Source organism: Tiliqua scincoides, chromosome 5, assembly GCF_035046505.1.
Source record: "Tiliqua scincoides isolate rTilSci1 chromosome 5, rTilSci1.hap2, whole genome shotgun sequence".
Classification (NCBI taxonomy): domain Eukaryota; kingdom Metazoa; phylum Chordata; class Lepidosauria; order Squamata; family Scincidae; genus Tiliqua; species Tiliqua scincoides.
Window position 1 is genome coordinate 87246600 of NC_089825.1, and position 20175 is coordinate 87266774.

At 40.7% G+C, this 20175-nt stretch overlaps 1 protein-coding gene across 1 annotated transcript in view; it reads left to right on the top strand.

The window, feature by feature from the left end:
- Positions 1 to 20175, top strand: part of NPEPPS (aminopeptidase puromycin sensitive) — a 101266-nt gene that overhangs the window by 64406 nt on the left and 16685 nt on the right. The window contains exons 7-14 of the mRNA XM_066627646.1: positions 268 to 364; positions 476 to 509; positions 3125 to 3239; positions 9560 to 9724; positions 10536 to 10640; positions 12582 to 12642; positions 13904 to 14013; positions 18173 to 18236. Of these exons, the coding sequence (XP_066483743.1) occupies positions 268 to 364; positions 476 to 509; positions 3125 to 3239; positions 9560 to 9724; positions 10536 to 10640; positions 12582 to 12642; positions 13904 to 14013; positions 18173 to 18236 (751 nt within the window). The remainder of the gene's footprint in view (positions 1 to 267; positions 365 to 475; positions 510 to 3124; positions 3240 to 9559; positions 9725 to 10535; positions 10641 to 12581; positions 12643 to 13903; positions 14014 to 18172; positions 18237 to 20175) is intronic.

Sequence of the window (20175 nt, forward strand, 5' to 3'; positions counted from 1 at the left end):
TCCTTTCAGCAAAAAAATGTCCATGTTGCATTACTGTATATGATCATTTCACATGGGTGTGCAAAAGGATGTGTCCATAGTTGAGGTTTTGAAACTGGTTTATGCTGCTTTTCAGATGAGGCAAGGGGAACTTTGTTAAATTTCTGCAGCCATCTAGGAGTAAAAGTTAAAATGTTGTGTATTGAGGTCAATAGGAAATGTCAGTTCTAGTTAATTTTGACTAACACCATGTCTGCTATCATTTTCGTTTCATTTTTTTCCTCACAGGTTGCTGCTAAAACCCTGCCTTTTTATAAGGACTACTTCAATGTTCCTTACCCTCTTCCTAAAATTGATCTTATAGCCATTGCAGACTTTGCAGCTGGTAAAGTTCTTTGTGTTATCTCTAAAATCTGAATTTCATTGAATTGTAAAACATTTTAGGAAATGGTTCTGTGTATCAATATCAATAAACCTTTGTATTTATTTTATAAAGGTGCCATGGAGAACTGGGGCCTTGTTACTTATAGGTATGCTGTTAAAATATTGTCTTTTCTCCCTTCTGCATCCTTTTCCACTAATTTTTCCTGGTTTATCAGATGACACGCAAGGAGCTGATTAATACAGTAGCTTCTTCCAAAATATTTTTCCCCTTGAGCAATATGAGATATCTGCAAAACTGTGTACTTGAGCTGATTCCCAAGCACAAATTGATTGAAAACGATGGTTTCAGAGCGTAAACCTTTAACAACAATAATTAATAATTGCAGTACTTTTGGTTAAGATACTTTTCTGCCTCTCCTTCAGTACTCTGTGGCCATACTCAAATATACTCTGAGCAGTCATTCAAAATCAGGCACAAAACTTGGAATCTCTCTTGGGATGTTTTCTTCCCCATCCTTTTCTCAGGAATAAATTGACCGTGATTCACTGAAGTACAGTTAACTTGGGTTGATGTTGAAGGTTGCTGTAGATAAGACCAATCAGAATTTTCATTTAGTCAATATTTCAAAACCTATTTAAAGTTTATTTCAAATTCTGACTAGCTCTAACTATAATCAATACAGACATCCTGCTGTACAATGCTTAAGGGGAAGCATGCTCTGAGAGAGGGGCAGAGAACATATAATCTGTGGCTCGTACATTATCTTCACTTGTCCCTGTAGCCCTTCAGAGAATGAAAAACAATTTTCTAGGTAGTGATATATTTCTGAGACTGCAAGATGAAAATAGGTCTTGTCTATCTGTCATCCTGCTTGGTATTCCCATATGAGTTTTGGGTGGTAAGTCCTTTATTTGGATTTTTCCAACAAGTCTTTCCATTCACATTCCATGTTCTCTAACAATTTTGGAGCTGTGGTTCACTTTACAAATGTTTCAGCCTTAAACCCCCATGAATCAGGCTTCCTGCATATTCAGCTACATGCATAGTATGTTGGTCAGTTTCCCTGTCTCCATTCTCATTCCCAGCTGCTTTTGTAACCTCCTGGAAATATAGAGAGCAGTACTGAGGATTTGTCCTGGGGCTGCTGATGCAGAAACTCCCCTGAGTTAGCATCCATTTTTATGGAATAGTTTCCCTGAACCTTCACCAGCTGCAGTTTGGGAATTTGAGGCGGCAGTGGCAGCAGGGGTTAGTGTTAAACAAACTCAGAAAATTAGGTTGTTTTCTGTTACAGGGGCTTGTCCTCAAAAGATACTTAGTGCATCTTCTAATTAACTTCTTAGTCCCAAAATAGCATATCAAAAACATTAAAGCAATTTTTATATACTGTATATATGTATATTAAATAAATTTATTTCTTTATTTCATGCCCTTTAGAACTTTTGGGTTAAAGTTACAGGTCCACATGCATTATGTGTGGATTCCTTTATCCGCAGGTCCCCTGAACCCACTGGTGGGCAGATCAGAACCCTCCGGAGGCTTCTGGGTTTTCCTATTGCAGCTGTTTTTATAAGTAATTAAAAAAAACAAAAAAAACTACTGATAAAAACAATACATATTGACCATTTTTAGCCTGTCAGAATGGTGTTTTATCTATTAATCCAACCACTTAATCATTTAAATATTGTAGCGCTAGTTATGACTCTCTGCTGGCCAAGTGAATGATTAAATCTGGAGTAGATAAAAGGTTTTAGACATGTCCTCACACTTTAATGAAGTTTAGTCTGGTAGCTATGTGCGAAAGATTACAAGGAGAATTAGGAAGCTTTCCCTTTCTTTGGTCCACCATGGTGTGATATTTGATTTTATTTCCTTTTTCAACTAGTCTCTGGTTCAGTCCCATCTAAGTTCCAAAAGTTACTTTTCTGCACTATGTAAATGCACATGCACATGCTTTCTGTCATGTTGTACTCTGGTGGCTAGGTGAGAGTCTTCAAGGTGACCTGAAATGGGATATATATGGGTGGTGCTTGAGTTCTGCTAGGGGCACTGTAAACGTCTCGAGGCTTTTTTCTGGTGTGTCACTTCAAGTAAGCTTTCTAGTATGCACAGTTCTACTTTTAAAGAAACTTAGACCTTGTGGATTAATTGCAGCCTCTTAGCATCTCTAGGTGTATTGTGCTAAAGAACACAGCAAGACAGGTGTTGTTTTTTTTTAAACTTCTGATGTGTGCTGTATCCCTATGTCTCTGGCAGTAAAATCTCACTTTTGAGAGGTATATTATTAGGCATCAAACAATAGGTTATGTTGGAGTAACATTTGGCACTTCGGCTAAAGGTCCACTGAACAAATCAGAAGTATTACCAAGCCATAGGAGTGGACCTTTAAGCCACCTCCCATGATTTCATTATTCTGGTTAGTAAAAATTCCTAAATCTACTGGTGCCATAAATAGATCCTCTTGTAAAAGATGTTTGGAGTTGAACTCTTTCTAAACAAAGAGCCGTTTTTCCAACCCAGTCATTTAACAGAGTACAGACTTTTCAGGGACTTTTCAGGGGTGTTGGTGGTTTGTTTCCTGCTTGCATGCCCCGAGGAATGCCTTACTGCATTCAAGCACACATAAAATATTAACCCTTGTGGTTTTCATATGCAAACATTGGGTCTTTAGATTTTGATTAAACAGGGTCTATAACATGACTAGCTTTCAAAACTATTTTTCAGAAGTTGTGTTCTTCAGTCTGTATTTTTCTTACACAGGGAAACTGCACTGCTGATCGATCCCAAAAACTCCTGCTCCTCCTCCCGTCAGTGGGTGGCTCTTGTCGTGGGTCACGAACTTGCTCACCAGTGGTTTGGAAACCTAGTGACTATGGTACTTTTTTGTTTTAAGTAGATTTAGCTTCACTGTGCTGTGGGCTTAGATCAAGGTCAAATTGTGAGGTGGGCTAATCCATTATTTATACTGTGTAGCTGCAGGTACTTAATCTTTTCATGTTTATAGCTTTGCACGCGCACACACACACACACACACACACACACACACACACACACACACACACAGAGGGAGTTATTGTAGATTAATTAGAAGTATCTCAGCAGAGCAGAATGTGGGAGGGAGCTGTCCTAGGCTCAGTCTGTTTTGACATTCTTATTACTTTAGTAGTATGATAGGGTTTAGTTTACATGTTCCTAAAGGAGATAGTGTTTGTTCCCCTGTAGAATACTGTGATATCTGTGTTCTGTGAATGGGTGACTGGACTGCTTTGTATAGTGGTTAAAGTGTTGGACCAGTGAGGCCTTAGATCAAATCTCCACTCCTGTGTAAGTCACTGAGTGACATTGGACCCAATAATTATTAGACAATATTAGCGGTCATTTGGGGGCACTCTTCTACCTTGATTTCCTGACCAAATATACCACTTTAAAAGAATCTTAAGAATGGGACATCTTTTGCTATTCAGTCATCCTGTGGGGAAATGGCCTTTCATTGCTATCACAGGCAGCAAGTATAAACTCAAACAATTTAAAAACAAGCATCTCATTCAGTTTAGATATCACATGGATCACAGTTCCTTGAGCTTGCATGCTTCCCTCACTTTGCATGAGCAAGGGGAGAAAGCTTTTTTAACACTTCCAGTTCTGACTTTAAAAAAATGTGAAATTTGTCATTGTGTTCAAACCTTGCAAATCTGGCTTGTTCTAACTGGAGTTTATTAATGTACCCCAGGATATGAAACTACGAGTAGAATTTAATTGTAATGGAAAATCCTGGTGTGTTCTAAATCAGGCCTGGAAGTTTAAAACTTTCTCACCTTGTATGACAATCTAAGACTCATGAATGTTGGTCACCTATGATTAAAGCATAGGCCTCTGAACAGAGTTTCTGAAACTTGACCCATGCACAACTTATACAGATTAAGCCATATGTGGGCATATTTAATTATGAAAATGTGTGGTTTTGTTAATATTTGGAGCTCTTCCCATGAGTTCTTTGTGATCTATCAAACTTTCCACTCAGTTGCATGAATTACACATACATTTTATGGTTCTAAATTGATCAGCTTATAAACATACATCCCAATAAAGTTCTAGAGCAGCAGCCATGATAATCTGTTGGAGAGCAAAGCAGTGTCTTAAATGCATTTATTTCAGTGTTGTCAAGGATTGCAGTCCTCTTCATCATAGGTAGATCAGATTCCAATCCAGCGAACAGTATCTGATTATGGAAATAGATTTTTGTCTGCTAATAGGCAGGGTTGCTTGTTCTCTTTCCATTCCTTAATCAGACCGAGGAAATTTGGGGCTTGGGTATCTTTCCTCTGCAATTGGGGGACAGGGACACAGTTGCATCTGCTGCCCAGTGTCCCAGAAGACCACATGGCAGTACATCCAGGCAGATGCGACTGCCCAGAGCATCTCTGTCCCCTGATCGAGGAGGACTTTGCAGGGTGTCTGGACGGAACAGAAGGGTCCGCACACCAGGCAGGTGGGTCTGTCCGAACCCTGGATCCGGCCCCCAGGCTGGGGTTCGATCAGCCCTGCTCTAGACTTTTGTATTGCTACAGTGGTATTTGCTGAAATGGAAAAGTAACAATCAGAAAGCAGGTGAGTCCTCTTTATCTGCAGATTTGCCTCACCGCAGACACCGAACTCCTGGATCACCCCCCTGCAGACCTCTCAGATGAGAGCAGAGCCTTTTTCCTGTCATGACTGGGGGGTTTTCTGAGCCTTGGAAAAGCTGGGTGGTGGTGCACAGCCTCTCCTGAGGCTTGGAATGATGTCAGGAGCATTTTTAATGACTTCTCATCCAGAAGTTTCGGAGAGGCTGCATGCCACCACCCGGCTTCTCTGAGGCTCAGAACTGCTGCAGACGCAACCAGAGCAAGATTGGGCTCTGAAAACTGTGAATTTCATTATCTATGGTTTTCTGTATCTGCGGAAGGTCTGGGAATGAATCCCTTGCGGATACAGAGGCACCACCTGTATATATTTTTAGCACTTGCCATGACGCTAGCACAGTTGGAAACATGGGAGAGGCTGTGTTTCTGTGACTAGTCAGGTCTTCCTTGAAGGGAAGGGGCTGTAAAGAGAGTCCAACTTTCTATAAACAATTACCCTAAAGTATTTAGTACAAACAGTGTTTACCCTGTTCTTGGGACATTTGAAAATCATCTTACCAATTCAAGACAGTATTTTCTTTGGAAGCTACTTGTACTAACTGTTCTTTCTTATGATTTCAAGATCCTGTCAGATTTTGCCTGCATGTCTGGCATGGGCAACCAACAGCACGTGCATGGAAATTTTCTCTCCACAGAAAGTCAGTTTAATCACACTTGCTGTGCTAATGTTAGACTTTAGCAGGTACCCAAGTCATGAGTTCATCAGCTCATTTTCACAGCAAGGGAGAGAAATTAGATGGTGGCAGAGTAATTCCATGAGTTCTGATCCCCCAAACAAAGTTCTCTGAGTCCTTCTTTCAGTTGCTTTGTGGCAAGGATGCTTAGTTTCTTGAGAATGTGGTTGCTCCAACAGATTTTCACATGCTTAGTGTCTAAAATTAGTGTGCATAGGGTGTACCATTCACAGCTTGTGTTTCTGATTTGAATAGTGCCCTGTTCTGTAGTTTCTTATCCTGAAAATTTAGTACTACGTCAAGTACTATTGTGATGCCTGCTTTTCATTTACATGCTTTATTTATTTACAGTGTGCCTCATCACAGATGTTGACTTCCTTTCTCTGTATTCACTACCATACTTAATTTAAAAATCTGGTTTTCTTCAGTCCCCAGCCCACTATACAGAGGTGTTCTGTCCTGTGAGAATTTTCTGATTTCACTATGCAAGATCAGACATTTTTTGTTGCAAACATCAGTGGCCTGAATCAAGTATGCAGAAAATGCATCTTGTATTATTACTTTGTTAAAGCTACAAGGCCCTCTAATGTGTCAGTGGCTGGATGGGAGGCTGCCTACAAGTCCCTTTTAAGCTGATCTCTGCTTCCTGAAATAAAAGCAGGATGTTTCATAAATCTTGAATTTCAGCTTCTGTTTAACCCCCCCCCCCAACCAAAAAAATAAAATTCTAGCCCTTATGGTTGTGACTGTAAGCTTGAAATATAATGCTGAAAGGTTAAAGCTGGAGGAACTGCTGTAGATGTGTTGAGGCAGAATTTAGTTATCAGATTTTGTGTGGTGTGCGGCTCTTTTTCTTCCCCCTCCCCATGACCAGAATAAACATGCAAATATTCTTCAGCCTGCTGGTATAAATAATTTTAACACATTGTAGAATTCATTGTTAACAGAATTTGGCTTTTATTGGTACATAGCTGTTTTGAATATTTATGTAATGCTTTTCAACACACACTGTTTCAATTTGGTTTACACAGCAAAGGAATAACATCATTCCTACATCAGAGGGACTCACCACTTTTTAAATAGCCACTGGGAGCAGGGACAGTCTTTTTCTTTCTTGCTGCTTTAAAAAAAAGTGCAAATCAATTAAGATAATTAAGGGCAGGGTGTATTTTTTCTAAATATATATAAGCTTCCATTCTTCTGGAATTGTCTGACCTTTGCTTTCCTTGGTATGTTTTTGCCCAGCAAAGTTACTGGTGCATATAGGGGTAACAAGCTGTCCATGCATATTATATATAAACATATAATATATTAGAACTTCTTTTAAAAAAGAATTTACAAAGCAAATAAGAGGACAATCATATGTTACGAACAAGTGCAAAGATTAGCAGAAGTACAGTGAGGGCCATATAGAGCAAACTAAAGAACAGCAGCCAGTTTGACACTAATGTAGGAACTCACTAAGCCAGTGATGGCTAATATATGCTTTTTTAGTGACAACTTTGTTCAGTGATCCTCAGACTGAAAGTGGATTTTGCAATACAACTTGATCCCCGAATTAATGGGCAGTTCTGTAGTCAAAGGCAATCAGAGACCTAGCAGCTTCATCCGAAAGCACCCATGCGCAAGTCGTCTTGTACACTTCATCTATTTTCTCCTACATAAACTAAGGCAAAAACAAAGGATTTTTAACCTCCCTTGTTTAAATTTCAGTAGGGTCAGAGTTTATTGCCTCATGGGCTTGATTTGTCTGTGCCTGCCTTAAGCTTTCAGAAACTGCAGAAAGGCCTAGACCAGGGCTGCCCAAACCCCGGCCCCTGGGGCACTTGCGGCCCGTGGGGGGGCCCCAATCCGGTCCCCCAGGGAGCTCCCCATCTCCAATGGGTGCTCGGCCTGCTGGAGACCCGCTGCAGCCCTTGCTGGCCTAACGCGACTGCTCAACAGTGAGGAAAAGGCTAAGCACTCACAGGAGAGCAGGAGCCCCATCCATCCGCAACCCTCCCATTAGGTTGGGGAGGCTACAGCTGAGTCCAGGCGTCGGATGGGGGTGCGAAGTCCTGGGTCTGTTTGCCCTGCTGTTTGGGTTGGGGGGCAGGGGTAGGCATTGAGGGGGGATGGGAAACTGTGGGTCTATTCGTGCTGCTTGCGTGTGCTGGGGGGGTGGGCGCTGCCAGGGAGAAATCGTGGGATGTTTGAATGTGACTGGAGAGCATGTCTACTTGGCAGTAAATCCCATAAGACTCAGTGGGGTTTACTCCCAGGAAAGTGTGGATCCGATTAGGCTGTGAGTGTGCTTGTGGTCAGGGGCTGGCACTGCAGGGGAGAAGTCCCGGGAATACTTGAATGCAGCTGGAGAGCATGTCTGCTCAGCAGTAAGTCCCATAGAGTCAGTGGGGCTTACTCCCAGGAAAGTGTGGGTTGATTGGGCTGAGTGTGCTCAGTTTTGGAGGCGGGCACTGCAGGGGAGAACTCATGGGATGTTTGAATGGGGAGGAAACCTACTGCTTTTGCTTGTTGGGGTTGCTGGCAGAGAGGGAGGAAGATGGGGGTCTGTTTGTGAAGGGATACACACAGCTCTCTGCCTGATTCTACGTTTGTTTGGTGCTCCGTGCAGGCTGGGCAAGGGGGGGACTGAGAGAGGGAGACAGGCAGCTCCCTTCTCTGTGTGAATGAGGAGAAACAAACTCCTGTCCTGAGGGGGCAGGTTCCCAGCAGATCCCTGACTGATTGTGTTGCTTTGCTGCTGCTTGTTGCCAGGATTGGGGGGGGGGAGAGTAAAAACATGCTCCTGCATTGGGGGGGGGGGGAAGGAACCCATGCTGACTCCTCTTAAGTTTGTTCTGTACTTTGCCCTAGGAAGAGGTGTGTTATATGTGTCAGGAATTATTTTAACAACCCCCCTTTTCTGGATCTCATGTGTATTATAAATAAGCTCAGTAAAATTAGTTCATTCATATAAGTTCCGTCTCTAATATATTCATTTATGTAAATTTATTCAAATTTGGAATGTAAATTTTCCCCGGCCCCCAACACAGTGTCAGAGAGATGATGTGGCCCTCCTGCCAAAAAGTTTGGACACCCCTGACCTAGACTGAGGAAACCTGCAAGTGAGGTTAGAATATTTTCATTTTTCACAGTTGCAGTAATCCTTCTGACAGTGTCCCCACACACTGAAGCATTACCTTGAAACTTGATCTAATCGGAACTGTAGTAGAAATGGGAATCTGTTCCTTCCTCAAAATTAAGGTTGAGCTTATCTGTGTAGAATTCAATCACAATTATTTCTTATCCAGTGATGGTGACTCGATATATTTCATTCATCACAGAAGGATTACTGTGTTTCAGCTTTCACTTGTATTGCATTTCCAGTTCAGTAAAAAATCCTGGACCATTAAACAAAAGCATTCCTTCAATGGCTAAATTTGAGAGGGGGAGAGAATGTTCCTGTTTGATTTATTTGTGCCATGAATACTGCAGCCACTGTTTTTCCTGAGTTTCTTCTGAGGTTTCATCAGACATTACCCCTACAGTTCAATCTATAGAGGCTAGAAACTTGGCTTTTAAAAAAAGAAAGAAAGTTCATGTTCTCAGAATGCTGAATTCGGTTCTTCTCTCCCTTTTTTTGGCTCTTCCATAGAAATGTAAAATGCATACGAACTTCAATATGGGGAAGGAGCATTGGTAGAATGCCTCACATTTCCACATAAGAGTATCATGGGTGTAAAGGGCTAGAAAAGAAAGGCCTGAACTCCAGACAGCCTGTGGCAAATCATTGTATCTATCTCGAATACAGCATGAAACTGTTTTGATAGTGTCACTGTCTTCTTGCATTTTCATAGGAGTGGTGGACTCATCTGTGGCTGAATGAAGGCTTTGCATCTTGGATTGAGTATCTCTGTGTAGACCATTGTTTTCCAGAATATGATATCTGGACCCAGTTTGTATCTGCTGATTACACACGAGCTCAGGAGCTTGATGCCTTAGACAATAGTCACCCCATCGAAGTGAGTGCCAGCTGTTTTTGCCATTGGGATTTTGCATGCTTGCTCACTATCACATCAATTCTTGCATGTCCTTTCATAACACAGGTCAACACACATTTTGCTTCCTTAAACATTACACCAATTCCTGGGTGTATTTGGGGTGCCAATTCCAAAAATGGCATCCATTTTGCCCTGTCACGTCTAGTTTTGGAGATATAGTATAGCCTCTTTAGTGAATGGTTCAAACAGCTTCCTCATGAGGAAGCCTACACTATGCACAAATTCATATCAAACCACCATAAAGTTTGGGAAACACTTTTTTGATTCTCAATTTTGTAGGCCTTTCTCTAATTTTTTAAAATCCAGGAATAATGTGGTATTCAGGCCCAGTGCTGGCGCAGGCACCTTGGGCGGCTGCCAGTGTCGTAGTGCTACAACAGGGCCCACTACTGACACTTGGCTTTGGCCCTCCTTGCCATATTGCTGATGGCTGCTGTTCTTGCCCCCTGCCCCGCAGTGCTCCCAGTGTAATGTGATTCTACAACACGGAGCAGCCACAATGGGGGCATCTCTCCCTGTTCTGGGATTATTGTGGGGATGAAAAATGGCAGTCAGCACCTCCCATGAGAGAAAGGAAGACCAGCTGCTCAAGTAGGTGCCTCATGAACATTGGTGTGTGCCTTGCCCATGGAGTAGGGGATCCACCAGGAGGATACCTTGGCCCATCGTGGTACCTTGAAGACTAATTGGTCTTTCTGTAGTTGGTGTCTCTTTTTAAACTGGAATTATAAGCCAAATGCAGTTGTTCTAGTGATTGTTTTTCTCACTCCAGGTCAGTGTGGGCCACCCATCCGAAGTAGATGAAATATTTGATGCAATTTCTTACAGCAAGGGAGCATCGGTTATTCGAATGTTACACGACTACATTGGGGATGAGGTAAAATGCATGGTTCTTTGCCGCTGACACAAGTAACCAAGTGTTCGTTTCTTTAGGTGTAAGGGGAGTGCGTGGGCAGGGAAGGCCTTGTTGAATCAAACTGAGGATGGCTTCCTCCAACATGCTGTTTGCAACAGCCATGCAGTCAGATACCTTTGGGAGTTTGCATGCAAACTGTGCAATGATTACCCTCTCCTGCTCTTTGGCATTCATATGCTACTTTTGAACCTGGTTTCATTGAATGCCTAATAACTTTTTAAATGTATTTAAAATCTGTATGCTGTATTCTCAGCCATTAATATGGTGCCAAAAATGGGGTACAGCCTAGTTAGACATGAGAATAGGTATCACTAATGAAGCACTTTAAAACCAAATATAACAAACGTGATCGAACTAAGGAGATTTCAAACATACATCCCAGCAATGAGAACCATATCCATCAAATACCAAAAATGTTTTTTTAGAAGTCACATTGTAGTTTGATATCTTGGTGTCTGAATGCCAACAGATATGGCTAGCTGTGCTTCAGCTGGCAAAGTATTCTACAATGTGAGCACCACCTCAAGGCGTGTATGGCTCCATACCCAGATAGTTCTTTATACTACAAAGAATGGGAGTTCCTCAATGTATATGGTTATGTGTTCTTTCCCAACAGTGTACCAAACTTTCTAGTTCATGGTAGTTCCCTCAGATGACCAGTTTGCTATGGACAAAGAACCCTTGTTTGTTGCATGCTCAGATTTAAAGCTGCCCTCATGTACGAAGGCAACATTTTGTGTGTGTTTTTTGAGAATAGGTAGCTAGAAGAAAATCACTATGTGAACGTTATACTGCCAAAACATAGTTTCCACACCCATCTGACTGACACAGAGTCAGTCTCTAGAATCTCTGATTCTCCTATTGTTAGTCTGCATGTTTACCCCTGAAACTTTTAAAAATAAATACTGTAGGATCTTCCTTGGAACAATCTTTTCTGTAGTCTGCAGCCTGGTTCAGTTACAAAATCTACATGTATGGCACAACAATAAGTCTTGGACATTTATGTCGTCTCCCTTACCCTGCCTGTATGCAGAATTGGGTCCCATTCTACCAGTCTCCATTCCTGTTGCGTGTGTTATGGTGGAGTGTTCTCATTCATTCAAAACTAGGCCTTGTTCTCTTAGACTTTATTGTACTCCGCTAAAATTGATCCAGAAAGTGCACCGTTTCTGTATTTGAATTCATTCATTTGGCTTTTCAAAAGGCTGCTCACAGATTACTATTTTAAAATTAACAATTTGAAAAATATTTATAGATTTCTTTGCTTTGAGAGCGGATGTCATTATTATGCTATAAAACCATTTAAAAGCAGGTTGCTTTCTTGTCCTATTGGGGCTTTTTGATTTCAAAGCTATTTCTAAATTTGTGTAAAAGTAGAGAGTCGAGCAGCTTTTTGAATGCCTTTCAAATTATGGTCAATAATTTGTGTGACAAAATAAACAGTTGCAAATAGCACAAAATAACTGTTTCTGAACAACTGAGGGGTGAACTTAATGAGTGATTAGGAAGGTTTGGCAGAGGACTACCATAATCTAAAAATGGTGAAGGCTTCAAGCTGTCTGGTAGCTGCTTTATTATAACTTAGCATACTCCACTACTGGATTCTAGGGCTAATAATCTCTGGTGTGCCCTGTCAGAAATTAAACACTGTGTCTCCATTGCTAAGCAATAGCTCTTGCTCAGTTGTTCCTCAGCCATTTGCCATTTCTAAAGGTGTGCATGATACCAGAAACATTTTGTCAGCAATTTGAGTGGATAACAACAGCCTTCATTTGTTAGCAAACTGTGCTAGGTTTTGAAAATGGTGATATAGAAAAGAAAATGTGACTCTCCTGTCCCATGCAGTGATAAAATCCAATTTTGAAAAGCTTTGTTTTAATTATGAAAATGTTATTTTCCTAGGACTTTCGGAAAGGAATGCACCTGTATCTTACCAAGTTCCAGCATAAGAATGCAGCTACAGGTAATCAACCATTGTGTTTTGGGGGGTTCTGGTTTCCTGCCAGGTGCAGAAAATTCAATTTCAGAAAGAGGTTATGACCTCCAGTAGTGAAAATCTCTACTTAGAAGACAGTAAAATTTAGGAGCACTAGACTATGTATTTTGCCATTCTCACAATCCTTTCGTTTTACCTTCTGTCAAACCATGTTGGTATTGGATTACATTTACATTTGGGCGATTCAGTATTTTGAATCTGATTTTTTTATTAACTTCTAGGACAGTTTTTCCCCTGAAAGTAAGGTGACAGTCTAATGTCCCTACTTGCTTCCATTTGTTTTTTAAAAAGTGGTCATCCATAAAATTTCTGAAGATCAGTAATGGATGAAATAGAACATGAGCAGCATAGGTACTTGGGCAGGATGTGGTGAAAGAAAAGCAGAGTAGAAAGATTGGGGCTGACAGGCAAATTGAAAGGAGACTGGGCACATAAACATACTTGGAGGAAAGTCTGGCAGGTGAAAAAAAGAACCAATCAAGTTCAGAGATTAGAATGTGGCCTACTTTAAGGAGTTTCTGGCACAAGCTGTGAACCAGACTGGTCTTGGCCTATTTTGTTGTTGGGGGGCCAGTGTTGGTGATAACGGAGCAGCCAAAAGCTTTTTTGATGTCAATTGGTAGTCAGCTAAGCAACATTGAGAGAATTATGGTCCTGGTATTCAGGATGTAATTCTGTAAGGTTCAAGTATACTTGCAACCACTGATACGGGATGCATGGATTCAGGGGGCCCCTGTAATGATTTTGAATGCAATATAAAAGCTCTGGTGACAGACATCTGAGCTGCTGCCCTGAAACATATTGCTTCCGGAAATTGTCTTCAAGCAGGCTTCTGAAAGTAGAAGCAAATTGAAAGTTATAGATTTAGGTTGGAATATCCTATGCATGGTGTTGCTGTATGTAGATGGATAAACTGCTAATATTGGACTGAAAGAGAAATCAGCCATGAATTCACATGTAAGATTTCACTATCTTGTTTCCCCATCTGTCATGTTGGATTAATTACTGCTTGCTTTACCAGAGGCAATGGGATGTGTGCAAGTATGTGTAATATGTGTGAGTGAACCAAGATTTGGAAAGCACTTTACATATTATAGTGCTGTAAAATTAGTTAATAGCACTGCTGAAAACCTAGGGGCTAGTGCGAAGGTGGTATCTTGATAAACTTTTGCATGTTTAGTGGTAGGAGGTGGGATATTTTACTTTTGATTTTTTCCCCATTCTGCAGAGGACCTTTGGGAAAGCCTGGAATATGCCAGTGGTAAACCTATTGCTGCCGTGATGAATACGTGGACCAAGCAAATGGGATTTCCACTTGTTTATGTGGAAGTGGAGCAGGTAGGTATAAGATTCCTAATTATGCTGCTGTTCAGACATACTAAACAATGATTTAAACTTTTAAACATGAAGGTTTTTAGACCTACTTGTCATGTTCATTTCTACCTGCTCATCACTTCATTTTATAGTGCATAGTGGACCGTTGTGGACCAATAGTGGATTTTTGGAGGCAGTGTAATGACTGTAATGTCAATTCAGCCATTTGGTGGTGATGATGATGATGATGACGACGACGACGACGATAATAATAATAATAATAATAATAATAATAATAATAATAATAATAATAATAATAATAATAATAATAATAATAATAATACTGGTATTTATATACCACCTTTCTGGTCATCAGATTACTCCTCTGACTATTCAAGGCGGTTCACGTAGGCAGGCAATCTCTAAACTCCCGAGGGGATTTTTACAATAACAGAAAGGTTCTATCTTTCAAGAACCGCACAACATTTCAGATGGATCTTTCACAGTGTGGTCTCACTTCTGGCCCCCAGTTGCCTCCCACGCTGGCTGACAAGCAGCTCCTTCATCTCTCACTTGAAGGGCAACCAAGGCGCTTCTTCCCGCACACCAAAGAATAGGTGGAATAACTCGGCTCAACTTGTCAGCTGCTTCAAGGTCTCACCATTCACGGAGCTGCTGGTGGCCTTGATCTGGCAACCTTCAGATGTTATCTTTGAGCTAATGGAGGCTCTATGCTCTAGACCAGACCTCCTGCCCATATTTTGCAAACATGCTTCAAACCATGGATTTTGATTCTGGTTTTCTCGCTGATTGCAAACCATGGTTTGTCAATTAAGATGTCATGTGAAACCATAGTTATGCTTCCTCAACCTTGGTTTGGCATAATTATTGAATTTGAACCCCTTTGATTTTTGGCTAGGTATTTCAAATAAAACCAAAACACCAGTTGTAGTGATAGTCTTCCTTCTCTAACCAATAACAAAGCTCACAGACATGCATAGTTTGCAGATTTTATCCATAATGGGGCAAAATTTAGAGGCACTAGGCATGATGACCCCAAGGTACCCTGTATACTTTCTATGACTCTTCTCTAGTTACTTTTTTTATAGAGGAAAAAACAGGAGAGCTTCTGATAGCTTTCTTATTGCCTAGAGCTGTGAGTCTGGGCTTACATAGATGCTCCCAGTTTGTCCTGATCTTTTTTAATTACACGGTTTCTTGCTGCATTCAGAACTGGCATGACTTTATCTTGTTTAAGAGTCTGAAAAGTACATTCTAGCAACTTATGTTTTAGAGACTATAGTAAGAAAGATAGACTTAAAATCTAGAAGAGAATTACCAACAGCATATACAGCTATTTATACACGTATTTTTTTATACATGGATTTGACTCAATGGCCCCTGCAAATGAGAAGGATTGTACTGATCCCTGGAGAAGGGGAAAAATGCACCCCTTTAAAATCAATTTAAAAAACTGAACAGTCATTTAACAATAGCCTCCTTAATGAGAGAGAGAGAGAGAGAGAGAGAGAGAGAGCAGCTGGCTGACAATTCATCAATCCTTCTCTCTCTCCAGTGGGGCCCCTCCCTTCCCCCTGAGCAAAAAAGAAAGAGAGAATATTTTGCATTGGTGAAGGGAGGTGTTGGAGTGAAGCCTTTCTAAGCACTTTGAGAGAGACTGATTGTTGGATTGTCCTGTTAATGACTCTTACCTTACATCACAAAGGTCAGTGGAACAAAGAAACTTTGTTTTTTAAATTGATTTGCTATAGTGAGCTTTTTGCCATACATATGAGTGCTTGGAACCCACCAGAATAATTAGTCTCAACCTGTATGTGTCTGGGAAGTATCCCAAGTGGGTGCAGAGAACAGAGCAATTCTTTTCTGCTGCCTTCATTACTCAGGCCAAGATTTACACAGCAGCAACTTGGTGTCCCATTTCATCCTTCATCCACCTGTGTGGGCAAAGTTTTCAACAGGTTGTCCCTGTGACATAATGGATGAGAAAAATTCCCATCCTGAAGACACAGAACTGTTTTTGGGCATCCTGGTCAAGAATCTCCTTGTGTACTGGATGACAGATGTTGTACTCCACTGTGATATGTTCCTTTTCAGTAGTGGAAGAAAGGAATCATACCCACTCTTCCTTTCCTCATGGAAGAGGAAGCATTAGGTTTGTCTTCCATCTTCAATAAGGGAGCACTGGATCCATTTCAGCACTGCTAGTTCATTCTGGCCTTTAAGGGCAAACGGATTCTTACCTGACCACTGTATGTTATTGGCATGATTATCAAGCCTTCTGCCATTTTTTGATTATACACTAGTTAATCTGTGTTGCTCCTTGAACTATTATACTGTCTCCTCCCTGTTGACATTGGTTCTTTTTTGATCAGTAAACTTTGCAAGTCTGCAGCTGTGAGGAAAATTCTCCAACGGGGGTGTTGAGTCTGGCTTAGTCATGTGTTCCTGTCTAGCTTCAGAGAGGTAGATAGATAGATACTTTATTTACGGTCATCCGACCAGCTGATCACAAACAACAAAACAAAATACACAGAATTAAAACCAACACCCCATTACACATATGTAAAATCATAAAATCAGAGATTTACACTCTCAATTTTCTTCCTTACCAACTGTGCAGCATAACAGAAGCGGGCAGAGAGGTAGAAAGTACAGCTCAGTCAAGGATCTCCTTCCACTGCTGAATAGGAACATATTGGAGTAAATCCCAACATTCATTTTCTAGCACTTCATGTCACAAACCCATATTGTGTTCATTACTCTGATAACTTTCAGATCCTTAGAGACCAGTTGAATGTGTTACTTTTTTTTCTCACCAGCACTAGCAGTATTATGTGCTCAGAAAGAAAATGCTCATAAATTGCTCAATGGAGCTGCAACAAAATGACAAAGCAATTGTAGATGGCAGCAATGATGGGATAGAGTCAGGGAAATTGAACTTGGAAGAACATGCATATGGCAACTTGGAAGTGCGTATGAACTTGGAAGTGCAGGTGGCAAAAAACCATATGAATGCTATATGAATACCCACCTCATTTTTCATTGCCTGAATATTAAGTAGCATTTTCCTGAGTGTTCAGAGTGCACATACATGTTGTAAACACAGTTTTTGTAAGGTGAGCCAGTACAATCCCTATTATTGCAGATGGCAATCTGAAGCAGAACAGATGTTTTGCCCAACCCCCACCGCTGTGGCTGAGCGGAGATTTGAACCAGGACTTTCTGTACTATGATGGCTTATAGTTTTAACCAGTAATTGCACCAGCACTTTGGTGTGGCTTTGCTAGTGAATGATGATGCTTTACAATGGTATGGTAATCTGTTTAACTGTTTCAAAATTGCTTTGAAAAGTATCTGCTAGAAAATATGCTCTCTGGCCTGGAAATTGTGGTCCTTTGGAACTGAAATATTGTAATATCATTAAGCAGGTTATTAAGTACAATGATAAATACCCTCATATTAGATGTAAGATGGCTATGATTACCAAACAGAATACTTGTAGGTGTTATACTCCCCATCCACCCTTCAATTATAAGACTTAGTGTCCACAACCCACTACTCGCTTTCTTGTTCTGGTAAAAATGGTTTGTTTATAAAAACCTACCTCAGAATATACCTCTGGTGGGGAACAACTCTGTTGGTTAGAGAGATTCTGTATGCTATTTCTGGGTATCCTAATTAATTAGCAGCATTGTGTGAAGATTTGGAGGGGGTCCTCTCATTTTCAAGGCCTTTCATTGAGAGCAGATTCCTTGATTGAATCCTGCATCAGGGTAAGCCAATGTGGTTCAAGTAAACTATGGATTAGTCCAGGCCAGTAATTGTCATCTTGCAGTCTCATTTGTCTCTATGCATTTCACCAGTGACACACTAAACCTGATAGCTGGGTATACATACTCCCATAAGAAGTTTTTATAGCTCTAATAAGGGGCTCTGTTGGGAGCAGCAAAAAGAGTATTTGGGGAGGGGGTGCAACAACAGTAGGAGAGTGAAAAGTTGGCAAGAAGTGACTCAGTAAGTTCAGAGACACTTCAGAAGCCTAATGTGATCTGTGAGAACAGAAAAATAGGTTTTTGTGGTGGAAGAGTTCAGGGCATTGGTTCTTACTAGAAGCATTTTCAAATGTATGAATACTCTCCTGGCATCTTATTCTTCACTCCAGCAAGAAGACAGCAAAATGCTGAAGCTAGTCCAGAAGAAATTCTGTGCCAGCGGACCATATAGTGGTAAGGCGATGGCTAATGGCGGGAGCCAAGCAACGCACCATTTTGTACGCGACACCAGCCATTCCGTGAAACAGCACTTGCACTGTCAGTTTGTGCAGGCAGGTGTCCTTTTTAGGATTTAGACGTTTGAAATAATTTCACCTTTTAAAAAATTAAACCTGAAGTTCTAGTATTTCCCTCCTTGTCTGTGTGTTTTTAACTGGGTAGAGTGTGAAATAATTTTCAAATTATTTTACAATGTATATTAATGTCTGTATGTATTCAAACCTGACTTGCAGAAGCATCTCCTGAAGAGTGTAGAAAGATGAATTGACATGGCTTTTTACTTCCCTGTGGAAACTTTGTGTTGAATGGATTTAACAATGCACTTACTTGCTCCACTGCACATTCACTTGGCAAACCAGTTGGCCCTCGTTGAGTATGTGGTAGGTAGGCAGCTGAGTGCATATTGAATCATGAAGCTTAGAAAGAACTAAAAAGCCTTTTTAGCCCAGACCCTGTTGAAAGGCAAAGCTTATAAGCCCAAATAATCTAGGCCGCAGTTAGAGAGCAGCTGCATTTAAAGCCAGGGTCTGTAGAACAAATAGTTCCAGAAGTTACTTGCAAGCAAGTCAGTCTATATGCTCAAGGAGGACACAACATTAAAAGGCAACTGGCCATTTTGGGAAGGGGGAGAAAATTTACTTCCTGATTATAAATATGAAAATTGGTGAATAAGATCTACTTTGTGACTCTTCCTGCGAGACTATTTTAGAGGGAGTGACTATATAACATTTTGTTGCTGTACTCCAGAAGAGAAGCTGGGGGAGCCCACCTTATCATAGATGGGAGAAAATCCCTTTACTCCCTTTACTTTACAGAGTAAATTCTTTACTCTGAGGTACCAGAATTGACTTCACTAATTGTTGTGGATCTTCACATCTCCCAGTAGCTCAAATCATTCCTCTTGCTTCGTATATAATCACAGTTGTCTATAACTCAAACAGCTTTCCCTTTCTCTGCCACCCCTCTGATTTATTGTAGATTGTGAGCAGTGTGGAAGTACCCTAATTGTGCTTATTCAGGAGGGTGTGCATTCTATGATCTTCATGCATTTTAAGAAATTTACTCTTTTGAGAAGCATTATGGTTGAAAAGTGATGCACACATTTTGTAAAGTGAAATCACTAAATTTTGAGCACACCTACTGTTTTTTCACACTCTAGGAGTAACGCATTCCATGAAATAATATGGGAATGTCCAACATTCTGATTAAGCCATTTCTGCCCAGCATTATATATGGGACCATTTGTGTATACCTGTGGGCCAGGCAAAAATGGGTTAAGAAGCTATTGCTTCTGGATAGAGGTGACTGGGAATCAGAAGTGCAAGATGTCCTCCTGGACTAGTTTTGCATATTGTGCAGGATTTAAAATTGTACTCTTTTTAAGAGGAGTCCATGCTTCTGTTCTTGCCTCTGTTATCTCCCATCTTGCGCACAATTCATACGTTATTTAATAACATGATAGTAGCAAAAAACAGGGTCCACATGGGATTATGTGAAACAGCAACCATGTTTTAACTACCTCAGTTTAACTCTCCTTTTCCAACATGACTTGATTAAAATGGGAGCAGCCATGCTGCAGCCTTATAGCTTGCATGTCACGCAAACAACTTTGCAGGTGGAATGGTATTATATGATTCTGAACTTCAGCAGCTGCTGCACTGTCTGAGTGAATAGAGTAGAACTGAAAGTGTTGTTAAACCAAAGTAATAGTTCATTAAACATAGCCCAATTGTGTTATCCACAGGAATCTACAAATTAGATAACATGATTGGGATTATCTAGGAAAAAAAACATATCCAAAACCTCCTGTTAACTGTAGAAAATATAAATGCTTGATTTCCAAAATGCTTTATGAATTGTGTTAATAACACACAAAAAAGCAACTTTTCCTTGT